Here is a 15,138-nt window from a genome sequence, read left to right as displayed (position 1 = left end):
TTGTTTTTTTTTGGTGGGGAAGTAAGTTGTGTTTTTGAATATATTTTAGAATCTTTAGTATCTCATTATTTTTGGAATCTTTCTTAGTCCTACATGTATTGTCTGAATATAATTCTACCTGTTCCTCTTGAAAATAAATTTTAAAAAACAAAATAAAACAAAAGCACAAACAAACAGTCCTGCAGTGTGGAGAGCATGTGAAAACATCATGTCAGTAGAGCAGAGCCATAAATTTTCCAGAAGGAGCCATGTTCTTCATGCTGGTTTTATTTCTCACAGTGCAGGAGCACATTTTATATGTTCTATATGTTCACCCATAGGATGCCAGAACATTTGCCAGTGAACTTAGCATTTTGCCATTTAACCTTTAGCCACAACTATGCAGACTATTTAACAAGTCAGGCCAAGGAAGTTAAAGTTTTTAAGCATACTTGTGTGTTGATCTTAGAATTTTAATGTGTAAGGGGTCAAATCTTTTTCTATTCAAATATAAATGAACTTTCCCATTTTGCTTCATGTGACTATTAAAGATTGTTTTATGAAACAATAATCAATGTGACTTTCCAAGGTCATGTGCATGTTAGTGACAGAATTCAAATATAAAATGTCAATGCACTCTTAATTAGGTCAAGATGTCTGAGCAAAATTCCTTCTGTCCAAAGCATCCTCTTATTCCATGTGCAGGATAATTAAAATAAATTATGCCCATGAGAAAAGCCATGTTCTAACACCAAAATACCATTTATCCAGATAAGTTTCAAATCCTTCCTTGTTTCATGCTGATAAAGTTCATCTGTCTTTATTTGCAATTGATCTGGCTTTGCTTAAGCTTAGTGCAGTGGGTTGTTGGGGGAATTTTTGCCTCTGTAACTTCCATGATTAGATTTAGGTCATTGAAAAAAGAAGTCCTTAGCTGCTTCTCCTTTCCAGCTCCCCTCATGCTCTTTATCTTAACCTTTGTTAGTGACCTTTAAGGCCTCCATTCTTGGCTATCCTCAAGAAGCAACAATCCAGAGTCATCAACAGGTCCATTTTACCCTGAGGTCATAAGGTGAGGCAATGTTCAGATTTCAGGGAAACGCCACTCTTTGGTCATAGGTATAACAGTGGACAGTTCATTTCACTGCATCTCTACTCTGGGGAGAAGGCTTGAGACAGACAGTCATGCCAAAGACACAGGAACAGGATGAAATGCTCTAATATTTATTTTTCTAATAGATATTTTATTTCCTGTTCTTCCTTTTCAGTATTTACATTAGAAAAGTACCTCCAGCTCCATTGCATTCTATGGCATAATTCACTAGTAGCAATCATACTCACCCATAAAGGTATATTCAACACCAAAAAGGATGGCGGCCTGTAGCCTTTAAAACTGGAAAAACACCCTTCCTTCTTTCCTATCACCTGGAGTAAGAAAACTAGCCACCACATGTAAAGGGCAACTGCTTCCCTTACACGCCACAGCTTCCTAAGAATTCATCATCCTTCAACTATGGGTTTTTCTGAGGTTTTCTCTAGGGGAAGGGAGGCTGCCCCTGAGTTTTGACAATGCAGAAAGATGTATCCTTATAGTAAACCCTTAAATGTTCTTGCAGGAGAAAGAAGGAAAAGAAAACAATTAAAGGGAAATGATAAAACAAAGAGAAAAAAGTTCTTCCTTATAGTCAATGGAGAGGGAAAAATCAATGCTCAACTAGGTCCTGTCTACATTTGTTATTTTAAACCATCTTGGTTGAGGTTTGTAACATATGCAGCTCATAATAAAGTAAAAAAAATTCAGTAAAGAAATTAACAGGTTTCAAAACTGTCCCTAGTCTTTTATGGAAAGAAACACTTCTGTGTTCTTGTAGCCTTTCATTAAGGACAAAATGCAGTTTCCATTATTAACTCAATTTTTGTTCTGCAAACTTTACTTTGGGAGTTGAAATTTTTTCACTCTTTTTTGAAATCCAATTATTTAATGATTTCAGAGTGAATTTTAGCTGTCACTGGACTTGGTTTTGATTTTGAGAGGTTTTATCATGCATGTTTTTGCTAACCAGAGTTACATACATGAACTGAAGCATTAAATGCACATAAGCATATCAATTTTTTTATTACTTTTGGTAGGCCTGCTGGCAACTCCTGCAGCTATGAACTTGAGATTGCATGGGACAAAACAAAAGACAGAAGAATAACTGAGAATTTTGTTGATCATAAATCTATGGGAGTGTAAGTACAATTTTCAGTATCATAACTATTTATTTTTTTAAGGATACCACAGTAGTAAAATTCAGGTTTAGAGTTCATGCAGCATTAGGCTTTCTCTTCCCTCTTGTCTATACATATTTTTTAAGGGCTCAACAAATAAAAGGAACCTTTAAAAAAGCATGTGGATGTATTTTATGCATTTTTCAACATTAAAGCTTTTCCCACCTGTAATAAACAATACAGATTTGTGATATACTGTAGTCCTTCTCTCACATTTTTAAAAAATACAATAATATTACACTCCTAATCCATTTATTTTTGCAAGTGGAATATGAAAATCTGCAAAATTCCTGGTCAGGGAAACTGAACAATTCTTAGAAGGAACAAGACGCTTTGACCTTCTATAGTTCTTGAAGGGCTTATCAATTAAATGATACTAAATCTCTGCTGGGGGAAAAAATGACCCTTTTTTCAGTGGTTGTGGTAAGAGGTCTGGAAATACATCTGGAAATCACTCTGCTGTTTCTTCATCCCTCTAATTTTAAGTAAATAAGATTTGTTCCACATTTTTTTATCCAAACCACCATGTCTACATGAAAGTTAAAATCCTCATCAACAGGGACAAGAGAGAAGAAGAAAGCAAGCTTCTGCAAGCATGGGTCTAGCACATAGAAGCAGAGGAAAAAGGTGATCTTATCCTCAGCAAAAGGAACCATTTTATGACTGGGTCCCAGTGAAGCTGGTGTGTTTTAAGGTGCTTAGTTTACATAAATGGCTAGTTGTTAGGGATCTCTGCAGTGTTCTTAAAGAGTTGACATATGGTCTTTATCTGGAAGGGCGGGGACAGTCACTTCTGGAAGCTTGTCCATTCTTGAGATACTAACAACAAAGACTGCATGTCCCCATTACTGTTATTAAGTAATAAAATTGCTTCCAAATATTTTACTCTTTCCTTTTTAAATTATGTTATACGATGCAACCTGTAAACACCTTAACAAGCTTTATCTAACAAACGCAACCCATTGGCTGACACTTGCACATGCACACACAAAACAACACAGGAAAAAAAAGTGAGGCAATTCTTGTACTTCTGAAGAATAAAAAAGAGCATTCCTTGTGGAATGATTTTGCAAGTGTGTAATCAATTGTAAATAAATAGGAAAATTGGTGTTTATAAGCAAGAAGCTTTGAGTCTAAAAGACTATTTAAACTGGGGTGAAATAAGCAGTTGCTTTCATTTACATAGGGAGTTTTCAAACCAATTATGTTCTCTGATGACACTTCTAATGTCAAGGGATTTTTTAGGGATTGTATCTAAGAGGAGATTTTAGTCAGTTCATTGTGGAAATAATGTTATCCTAAATATATCAAGAGAAATTGTCCCCCTTTTCTTGGTGTGTATATATCGTCACTGTCTGAGTCCACTCAAATTTAAATTTAAAATTAGAATTTAAAATCAGTGTAGAAGCCTGCACAGGTGCCCTCTGTATTTGGAGACCTAAGGGGTCTATTTGAAAGATCAGAACACAACCTGTTTACTGAATCCTGCTATCATGGTACTGCACTGATTTGTTTCAAAGAGGGGGTAAAATCAAGAGTGTATGTTTTGTGTGTACAGTCAAATGATGAGGAGGGAAAATGCAAATGCAAATCTTGGAAGGAGAACTGAAACCACCAATAGGCAGGAAAGAAAAAAGCAAAACAGAGCCAAAATACTTCCACATACAATTCATGATCCAGGATCTTCAGTTCCTACCTAATGGCTACTACTAACAAGCCCTGGAATTTCCCTTCCCGCATGTGAGCAGGTATTATTTATATCCTGTAAGATAAGTTCTCCACACTGCTGTAAGATGATTCCAGCCAACGTTTCTGGTGAACACCTGTGGTTAAAGCTTCAACTCATATAATCTTAAGAGACTAGATCTGAGACCACTCTAAATTAATTGATTCTCTTAGAGGTCCATAAGCTATGACAGTCATACCGGGATCCATCAAGGTATCATAACTCACCTAGAAAATGGGGTTGTAACATCCCTGATGATGGAGACTGCAACACTGCAAGAAGAAGTAGATTATAATTGAAGCTGATCTTGGTCAGGCAGCACTATTAAGTGCATGATGCTGATAACAGCTCTGTAACCTGGCATGTCTTAGGATGAGACACTGCTGAAGCAGAATGAAGTCCTCTCTGCTTAGCTACCCTCAGCCAAAGCTCTTCCCTCCCTGCGCATCTCTTTCCTTGCCCACAGCACTCACTATAGGGACAGGCTGTTTATTCACTGATGATAAAGACTACATCACAGCAACAGAATGGAGATCCTTAGACCAAATCTATCCCAAAACTTGCCATCTAATGCAAAGTAAACCAGCAATTGAATAATAAAGACTTCGGTGAACATGGCACTGAAACACCAGATGAAATTACAATTGCTTTAAAATATAGTTTCAGTTAACTGTGCCTGGAACAAGAAGAGAGTACAAAGGTACATATAAGTAGAATAGCTTTATAAAACAAAAGGGTAGTACCCCCTATCTTGATTAGATATGACTTTTCATCATTACATAATTTTTGCACACCTCAGGTAAGTTAAGTGGGGAAAAATATTTTATTCCTGTTTATGACAAAAATGGGCTTTATACGACATACAGTAAATTTATTCCAAAAAATATATTCTACATCTTTTTCCCCAATATATTTTTATGAACAGTGACAGTACTGACACACACAGCAATTTTTTCAAAGTAGTATGTGAGTTTTTATTACTAGCTGTCCATTGACAAAAGTCTGTATAAATCATCTTCTACCATACCCTTTTCAAAGAGATAGCAATTAACATTATTGATTGCCTTTCCAATAATAAACATTATTTTATTTCATTTGAGGATCATGCTTTACATGCTGAGAAAGTTCATCTAATGGCAAATATCAAAAACAATAGAAGTGAGAGCATATGTTGACTGAACTAGATTCATCTATGTCCTTTTTAGTCATGCAATACTGATCAGCTGACACATGCCAGAAAATCTTTGTGACAAGCAGACAAAATACAAGACCATGGAAAAGGTAAATAGCAACATACGGTTCCAGACATGATTTATATACAGACAAAGAAGTACACTAAGCGTAGAGCTCATCATACTAATGTGTCTTCTTGCACCAGACAGACAGACTTAGGGCCATCACTTACATGGACATTCAGGCGTGAAAACAAAAAGGAGATTCTTTCCTCCATACAAGAAAATACAGGTATGATATTTAAATTATTAGCTTCAGACTCAAATCGGGGATTCTGAAATGATGTCAACTGCCATCTCTCCATTGGTTTCACTGATTTCCAAAATCCATCCAAATTTTGGTGTCGTTCTTAGACCTTCCTTTGACAAAATTTCCATCAGTAATAAACATGCACTACACTTGAATATGCATGGAAGAATTAGTCCCAGAACACTGAGTCTCAGTTTGAGTTCCTGATGTTTATTTTTGTTTTGCTGAAATCTTAGTATTATCTAGCCTTCATTAACCAGGCAGGAAAGGAGACACTTTGGACTGTTAACAATAAGAGGCTATAATCTGATTGTCCCTTCAACCAGAAAATGAAAAGATTCACATGAACCAAATAGGTCAGACTGCTTAAAAACATCTTAAGCTTACTCCAAATACTTTTTTAGTTTAACTGCTGCAAACACATAGACCTTTAGTGTGATTTTAAGTAGGCGAGCGAGCGAATTGCAAAACACAGCATGTCCTCTTTTGTGTTTGCTTTAATTTCTGATAGGCTGACAAAAGGGACATGGCATGGTTGTGTGAGTGACTTCAAACAAGGGTTTGTAAGCTCTTGGGGTGCTGAGTGTACCTGCTGTTAGGACAGAAAAGATGCAGCAGATGTCTAGAAGAGTACAGGATGGAGGCTGATACTCTTCCAGCTGCCCCACTATTGTGACATGACTGTTGGCAGGGATGCCTCAATGCCTCATTAATGTGTAAAACAGGTAACTAGACCTTTCTGCTGATCTAGCTTTCATTTCAGTTTTTGTCTGCTCCCATCCTGAGCTCAAAGTTAATTATTACTGCTGTCCCTGAAGTTAGCTAAGGAACTCACATTTCTTTCTGTAAGAGAGAAAGAGTACGTTCTTTCTCCAAAGCTGTGTATTTTCTTTCTCGTGGCACTGTGTCTCGTGACTGTGTGTCTCGTGGCTCTTTGTCCTAGATGTGTATCACAGTAATTCTGAAAGCACTTCAATTTCTCATGTTTTCAGTCCTGGGTTGGCTTAATTTCAAAATAATATTGTGGGTAATATGCATAAAAACTCTTATAGAGAGGGAGAGTGATGTTGTATGAATATAATATGAGCCATATCAGACTAGAATAGGGATCTGTCTATGTGCAAGTCTTTTGACTAACATATTCTAGGAAACAGTTTAAAGATAGGCAAGTATAGTTAATACTCTTTTAAAATCTGGGGTACACCGCTTCATGCTTTCAGAGTTGGAAAAGAAATATGTGTACTTTGTTGGAGAACACCGGCACTGGGAGGATTTTTATTCCACAGTTTTTCTGCACAAAAATGTTGAGGCATACTCTGAATTATTATACAGGTTAGAGTTCAAGTGCTGGACTGCACTGGTGTGTGAAACATCTCCTTTTAAGAGAGGTCCCGACATATTCACTTAATACCATATATTTTTTAATTAGAAATGATAGTGAAGTATGTCTCTGTTCATCACCTCTGTTTTTCCTTATCATGTATTATTTATCCTATTCTTTTTTCTGTGTTGGTTTTAACACTAGCTGGAAATTAAACCCCAAGTAAGGCACTCTCCTTTCCCCCACCCCTTCTGGTAAAGAGAGGGACAAAAGCAGAGACTATGGGTTGAGGTAACAATTTATAAAAAGCACAAAGCAGTGAAATAAGACATGCACCATAACAACAGCAATAGCAAAAGTATATAAAAAGAGAAGGTGCTTTGCCCACAAAAAGGTTCCACCGGGAACAAAACTATGATGGCATGGGTAGGCCACATCCACATAGCTTCCCCGGCCAGAGGCACTCACACAACTCTGCAACTAGGACACCATTACACCTCTTTCCAATTGTCTCCACCAAGCTGAAGATAATTTCTTGTCTGAGAGCAGCATTTTCATCATAGTAACATAAATGCACATCCAAAATACTTCATATTCATATGCAATACTAGAAGTTGTGTGAATTTTAAAAAGGTAGCTGTATGCCTCAAAACTGGAATCCTTTCTTTAACCACAGAGAAAAGTCACGCTTTTCCTGCTTGTGAGTTTCAGTTGCAATTGGGAAGAACTGTTCTGCATGCCCCAAACCTTCTTTCCCTTACTCCTTAAAACTTCATTACCTCTGGAAAGTAGGAACTACACTACTCATTCAGAAAAGCACTTTCCCGTCATGTTTGTGAAGGCCATTTCTTAGATGCTTTAGAGCCTGTTTGACATAGCAAAGAGAGTTTAGAAATTTACCCTCATTATCCCAGAGCACCACTCTGCTGGGTTAGTGCAGAATTTCTTGGGAACGACGCATGCACAATCAGCAGTACCTCTATGCTGTTAAGTTAGCACAGTGAAAGACTGACAGAGCCTTTGTACTTCAAGACTAAAATACACAGCAAGTTTTGAAAAAGCAACTTGGAATAGCCTGTCTATCAAACCTGTTTTTTAATTGTATCAGCTTATTCAGGAGTAAAAAATGCCATAAACAGGCTTCACCCTACAGACTATATCTATGTATTTTGTCCTGTCCCACTGGAGTTTTCAGAATCTCAAGTTACCTTGAATATGATCAAAGGTGCCTTCCATGTTTTCCTCACATTCACTGTTTGCCTGGATCTTTCAAAAATCATACAGCACATACTTCAGAGTGTAGAATATGGCAAAATATACTCACTTTCACATGAATGTTGTAGGCCAAGGACAGACTGACTGTGTGCTTATGGATAAAGTATGCTTCAAGAATTCTGAAGAGCTTAACTTCGAAGTGTAGTGAACATCTGCTGTGCAAACAGAGACCAGCAGATGTTCTGATTTTGCCTACCTTTTTTTTAATCTTGGAAGCTAGCCATATGATAGCTTTATTGTGTTTTGGGCTTGTCCACCAGTGAAAACAAAATTCTTATGACTAAACTTCATCATTTTCTGAATACTGAGAAGCAATACAAATCTTGTTTTTCTCTTTTTATAACTTGAACTAATAACCCATTATTTGGCTTATTCAAATGCTTATTTGCTCTGCTGAAGACTAAAATGCACAGACCTCTGCCTGAAAGGAGCAACTTTTGGCAGACTGACACTTCTCCTCCTACATTATAATCTTTTTCCAAAGTCATGTGGACAGATATTTTGCTCTCATTCAAGTGCTATGTATTCTCTTCAGTCTGTGTAAGAACTCCCAGAGGTGTCAGTGGGATCTGTGTGTGTAAATCAAAAATGACTGTCTTCAATTTGAGTGTGTTTAAACAGTATTTATGTCGGAAGTCTGGACTTCAAGTTTCTAGCGCCCTGGAAAATTTATCTTAAAATAATTACAGCCAGTGAATTACTGGTATTTGAAAAGATTGTAAAGTATCTCTCCCAACTTTTAATGATAAAACAAGTGATAATTTAAGAGCTTAATCTTCTTGAGAATACTCTTACATTTATAGAAAATTTATGGAAAATTCTTTGTTTCCTTCATATGTTCTGTTTACAACTGAGGCCCAAAATGGCCAAAAAAATCCACTCAGATTTTATGACTAAGATCCTTATAGCCCAGCTTTGGCTCCTCAGTACTGAATGCACAATGCATCCTGTATAATGCTCTCCTCTACTGTCCTTTCACTATTGCTACTAAAAAAATTTTGAAATTTTAACTGTCAGAAAGTGCTGAGACATTGTGTTCCACCAACATACTCTAACATAGGGAGCTTCCAAGAGCAGACCTTGCTTTGCAACAAGACTGCAGTCTTGCTTGGTCTTTGCTATAGTCTGGGGGCAATGGATGAAGCTGCAAGCAGGTAAGGCACTGCAGCACTGGGAGGTGAAGGTTCTCAGCCAAGAAGAGAAGACACACATCCCAGGACTCAGGAGTTGGACGTGTCCTTTCTCCTAAAGGGCACAACAGGAAGAAAGAGAATAAAGTAACTTCCCAAAGCCCTTTCTTTCTCCCCCTTTCCTAGAACAGCTCTGCTGCTTTCATTTAAACCATGAAGGCTGGATACAACCTACCAGGGCCTGGCACTACTATGATACTGTATTAATGTCTCCCTGGTGGCAGATTTCAGAGGTCATTTTCAGAGATTGAAGGTATTTCTACCTCTACTCTGTAAATGCTATTCCTGAAAGCTTTCCTCCTCATACAGTTCCTTAAACACCCCCTGCTAAAATACTGCCTGACATCTGCAAGGGGCAATGGACAGCACAGAGTAATCCTGTACCCTGGTAAAGGCTAAAGGGAATAAAAAAGACTAGCTCTGCTAGCTACACATTGTGTTAGGTTTCCCCAGGTGGACACTGTGTGCTTGAGCACAAAGAGAGTCTTAGAACAAGCTTGACTAACATCAGGTTCCAATTTCTGTTCTTAAGCTGTCATTTTATCTCTAGCTTAGCTAAAATCTAGAATGCTGTAAAATTCCTGCAGAAGACCTAACATTTCAGTTGCAGCTGGGTTTCCACTGTGGCACAAGGCTGCCAGCAGAACACCCTTACTGTAAAAACAAAAATGGCCTGCATTCCTTCAAAAATGGTAGGGTATGTGATATTGTGGTGTTGTCTCTGCAGGCACAAATAGAGTGGGCTGAGTGCAAGGATGTGCTCTGTCCAGCTGTACTTGGGGCAACATGAAGGGGGGGAAACACAATGCTTTTCTTCTCCATATTTGGAAAGATGCTTGGCCATGTTTCATTGAGTAATTCAAGCAAAAAGCTATTTGGCTGAAGGACAGCAATCCTCAGACTGTTTGTTTCCAGAAGGGTTTTTAACTGGGGGTAAAGATTTCCCTTTTGTTTAGTAATCAGAGTGGTGTTAAATGACCAAATGATCTTGTGGAGAGACACTAAAGAATTACTGGAATTCACCAAGTCTGCAGATTTTAATAAGACAATTAAAGAGATACAGTAATGTGATTGTAAAAGCAACTGAAGTGCTGCTCTTAAGCTTTCCTTTTCAGGACCAGTCAGCCCTCTTCTGTCACATGACAAAGACAGTTTATTCACAAGATTTAATTTTATTTTTTTTTTTATTACCTGCTGTTTTGGAATAGAGTCACAGTCCAGCACCACCTTCTTAAATACCATGTCATCAGAAGCCACATTAAACCTGCATTTTCTGTTGAAGTAATGAAACCCAGGGCAGATAGTTTGACCTTCAGGGACACTTAAAGTGGGAAAAAACTCCTTCTGCTCTCCACCTCTCCATCTGCTACAGATCAGTATGAACCAAAGCACAAATAATATGCATGAATACAACAGGGAAAAGACCATCAAAAGAAGAGGGCTTAAGCACACCAACATGGAAAGGATTTGTAAAAAGTTGGCAGGCAGGCTTGGAGAAGGCAATTTCATTACAACAGAGATTTTCCCTGGAAATGCTGCTTTCAGAAAAGTTCAGTGAACATATAGTGAACAGAATGCTTGCTGCTTACACACACATACATGACCTTCACCATCTGCAAGACAACTTTTTCTTTTGCAAGTACAGCTTCATGGATAAAATACCTTCTTGAGGATTTTACATGCTGAGTCCAAGCTTTTAATTTTCAGTTTATTCCAGAAATTATTCTAGGGTTTTGTTAAATCACATCAGGAGCAGACTTAATTATTTGGCTGCCCTCAGTCCTTCCCTCATACCATTAGATTTCCTTTACTACAGATGCTGATGCTAACTTCTCTGTGTCTTGTAATGCTTTAGTGTCTCCTCTCTTCACAAATAGATTGAATGTCAATGAATGTAAAGAGAGATACCTGTGTTATATACAGGGAAAATATATTAGGAGAATTATTCACTAAATACAAGTCACTGATTCTTTTCAAAACCTTTTGCACACTAATTACCCAAGGACTGAAATTTCCCCTTACCATTCAAATTCTCCTGGATTTTGTTTCACATCAGTACTGTGCTAGCTTCTCAGTCTTGCATCCATAGTCAAAAGTTTAGTTGTTCACCTCTTTATTCCTCTACTATTGCAAACTCCCTGTGTGATAGATATATTTACATCTTGCATTGATGAGTTCACTCTGCAGCCCAGTACACGTTTATTTTTGTTAAACCAGTAAGAGCTTCTGTGCAGCATGACTGGAGGGCCTGTGTGACTTAAGAAAATAGATGCTTTCGCAGATTGTACGTGTATCAAGGATTAATTTAGAATTGCCTTATTTTTTGCATTTGTAATTCTGATGAGAGCACCAAGACTGAAGTTAACTACTGTGTTTTCACCATTAGTCATACCTGATTGCACACTGGCAACTGGCTGTTGACATGAATTGTTCTTCCTTTGCTAAAAGTGTTTTCAGTACATCTTCTTTTCCTCTGCTTCTGAGTCCTAAAATGTGTGGCATTTATAAATATGAATCTGGGATTATGTAAATATGGGTGAAACAAAGGAACTGACAGTAAGCTTTCCAACAAGCTAACCCAGACTAAAGTACTTTTTATGATCTGAAAACTCAGGAGTAATAGCAGAACATCATAACTGCAATGATCCTCTTTGGTTAGGAGCACCTTGAGACACCAGACTCGTCTTGCCTATACTTTTCCATTCTTTCATTCTGGTTTGTGCAAAGACCAATACAGTCTTACAGCCTAGTGCAATATAGATGAGAAGACTAGGTATACTAGTGGTCTGGTGTGACCACGGTGATGTAATTAGAGCATCATTTCTTTAATCTTCCAAAGATCAATTGTGCAAATCAACTTGCTGAGGACTTCAGTGGTTGTAGCAATTTTCAGCTACCATCTCAAGACAAAAAGGTCTCATAGTAGCCCAAGTATGATGTTTTCTCTTTCATTTCACTAGAGTGTCTGATTTCTATTTTCCCTTCAAACACTGAGTTGCAGAAGTATACCTAAGAAATAGATTTTTGTGAAGCCCTTGCACTACTCCATAAACATAAAATATGTAAAAACATGTTGGCTATGTATATCAGATGCATTATTTCCCTAATTAAATAATGTTTTCTGTTACTTAGTCTCTTGTCATTTGCAGTGAAATTTGAGTATTGCTGGAAAGTCAAAAGGACAGTACTGGATCAATTTCCCACCAGCTAAAAGCCTCAATGTGTAAGGAATGTATAAATCAACCAAATGTAAATGTGGGGCTGAACTTGCAATTGCACCAACGTACTGTGTATTCCATCACACTGTGATATGTCAATAGAAGCAAATTCAAGAGGAGGAGTAGAAAATGTGTAAAAGAAGGAAAATATCAACAAAAGGCCAAAAGTTGCAATCAACAGTTTTACATGGCTAATCTCAATCCCAGGGAAATTTTTCTGAGAGTGAGTTACTCCTGGAAATGCAGTTGATTAAGGAGAAAACTGTTTAATTTGAAACCAATGGCTAAAATAAACCCAAGTTCTTGACTCATAATAACCTTGAAAATTAAATCTGTACTGAGATTGGTTGAAGGGTACTGGGTTCTGAATTTGGCAGGAGGTCTCTTTATGAGTGTATCTCTCTCCTAAAGTGATTCACAGACAGCAAGACAGCACAGGACCTCTTCGGAGAAATGGCTTCTAATGTCACAGTTTGCAACAAGGAATTTTTCAAAACATGCATAGTTTATTGTCACTGTTGCTACATCAGTGTTTATGTTTGCAAACACATGTTGATGTACATATGCAAGTGCTATCCCTGTCTTATGCACGCACCCTTGTGGACACTCACCCCACGTATCTGGACACCTCGCTGTCATTGCTGTGAAACGTACATAAATAAAGTACTGCTACATCTTGAAAGTTGAAAAACCGAGTCCTCAGGCTGCTGAAGTGTGCCCTTGAAACAAGAGAGTAAGACTGTGACAGAGCCAGGAGCGAGACCAGAGCATATGGACCCTTCAAACCTCCCAGCCGCAGGCGCATCCCCCCCGCAAAACAAAGGGCTAAATTAACCACGATTAATTCAGCACGCGTCAGTGTAAGCCCTCACTCCGTCCCCTCGCTCCAACCCGTGCGGCGAGGGAGCGGAAACGGCGCTCCTCACTTTTCAGGGGGTCCTGCATTTCCGACCCCCTTCGCTTCTGCTCCACGCTTTTCCAGCGACCGCCACCCACCCCGCTATCGGGCTAGCCCCGCCAGCCGTATGGGACCCATCGGGGCGGGACGGGGCGGCGGGAGGCGGGGAGGGACGGGGGGGAGAACGTTACCGAAAGGCGAGGAGGGGAAAACGGAGAGAGGGGCGTGCGAGGGGCAGCGCCTCAGCCGCAGGGAATTAAAGGGCGCAGATACCTGCGGGGGCCGGCGGGGAGGCCGGTAGGGAGACAGAGAGACAGGCCGGACGCGTCTCCGAGTAGAGAAGAGGTGGGGCGTCAGCAGCTCTTCTCCCGCGGCTGCCGGCGTCTCCCCGCGCCCGCCGCCACGCCATGTGGCCCCTGGTGGCTCTCTGCTGCTGGGGGGGACTGTCACTGTCCCTGTCGCCGTCGGAGCCGCAGGGCCGGGCGGGCAGCCAACCGGGCGCCCTTCTCCGCGCCCCAACTTTCGCGTCGCCATCCCTGGAGGTGCCGCCGCTGCCCGACACGACGGAGAGCAAAGTGGAGAAGCTGGGGCGCGCCTTCAAGCGCCAGGTGCGGCGTCTGCGGGCGCGCAGCGGGCGGCTGGATCTGGTGTTCCTGGTGGACGAGTCGTCGAGCGTGGGTCCGGCCAACTTCCTCAGCGAGCTGCGCTTCGTCAAGAAGCTGCTCTCTGACTTCCCCGTGGTGCCCGCGGCCACGCGCGTCGCCATCGTCACCTTCTCCTCGCGCAGCAACGTGGTGCCACGCGTGGACTACATCTCGCGGCGGCGGCCGCAGCAGCACAAGTGCGCCCTGCTGGGACGCGAGATCCCCGCCATCACCTACCGCGGCGGCGGCACCTACACCAAGGGCGCCTTCCAGCAGGCGGCGGTGAGACGGGGCGGCGGGCGGGGGCTGCGCGGAGTGCGCGGCTCCGCGGTGCGGGGGGATGCGCGGTCAGGGGTGCGGTGAGAGGAGCGAGCGGTGGTGCTGTGAGGTGCAGCACCGGTGCGGTGCGGCGTGCGCAGTGGCAGGGCGAGGTCTCGGCATCGAGGGAAGGCGCGGCGATGCGAGTCGCGGTAGTGCGTGGGGTGCTGGGGTGCGATGGCTCGGCGTACGGTGTGCTGTGCTGTGCAGTGTGTGGTGTGGGAATGTGGTTCTCTGCGTTGTTCGAGAGTGTTCCGTGACAAGGGGTGTAGGGCTGTATGGTGGGGTGTGGATTGGTGTGGTGTGGGATGCAGAATAGTCTGGTCACAGCAATTAGTCGCTATCTTCCCGTCCTGTCTGCACCTGCGACTCCCATGTTTGCTGCTGCCCTTGCAAACAAATGTGTGAAATTCGTTCTTTGTAGGGACATGGAGCCCGTGTCTCAATTTCAGAAGTGATACATATGAGTCAAGTCTGGCATCTGAAATGCCTGCCTGGTTTCATGGCAGCGGGACTTAAGTGCCCGCTAGCTGTCAGACCTACCTACGTACTGTTGCCAGGTGTCTGTTTTAATTGCTGATGACTTATAAGCTCACATGCCAAACCTGCTTTAGGAAAACACATCCCTGTATTAGATCTTCCACTGTGAAGCCATGTTTCAATATATATCCATCCCAGGGCTGTTGTGTGAAAAAGTTAATGATACAAGTTAAAAATAACCATTAAAAACAAAATACAAGCTTAAGAAATACCATCTGTCGTCTTGATACAAAATCTTGACTAATGATAACTTTTAAGTGGAATAAACAAAAAATC

At 40.7% G+C, this 15,138-nt stretch overlaps 2 protein-coding genes across 2 annotated transcripts in view; one reads left to right on the top strand and one right to left on the bottom strand.

Annotated features, from left to right (window-relative positions):
* ECPAS (Ecm29 proteasome adaptor and scaffold) overlaps nucleotides 1–15,138 on the bottom strand; it is a 424,259-nt gene that overhangs the window by 130,436 nt on the left and 278,685 nt on the right. The gene's annotated exons all lie outside the window — the stretch shown is intronic.
* The window catches only part of SVEP1 (sushi, von Willebrand factor type A, EGF and pentraxin domain containing 1), a 118,306-nt gene continuing 116,609 nt past the window's right edge, over nucleotides 13,442–15,138 (top strand). Inside the window, exon 1 of the mRNA XM_068176581.1 lies at nucleotides 13,442–14,286. Within this exon, the coding sequence (XP_068032682.1) occupies nucleotides 13,768–14,286 (519 nt within the window). The 5' untranslated portion in view covers nucleotides 13,442–13,767. The remainder of the gene's footprint in view (nucleotides 14,287–15,138) is intronic.

Source organism: Anomalospiza imberbis, chromosome Z, assembly GCF_031753505.1.
Source record: "Anomalospiza imberbis isolate Cuckoo-Finch-1a 21T00152 chromosome Z, ASM3175350v1, whole genome shotgun sequence".
In the NCBI taxonomy this organism is placed as follows: domain Eukaryota; kingdom Metazoa; phylum Chordata; class Aves; order Passeriformes; family Viduidae; genus Anomalospiza; species Anomalospiza imberbis.
This window is presented reverse-complemented; position numbering and strand designations above follow the sequence as displayed.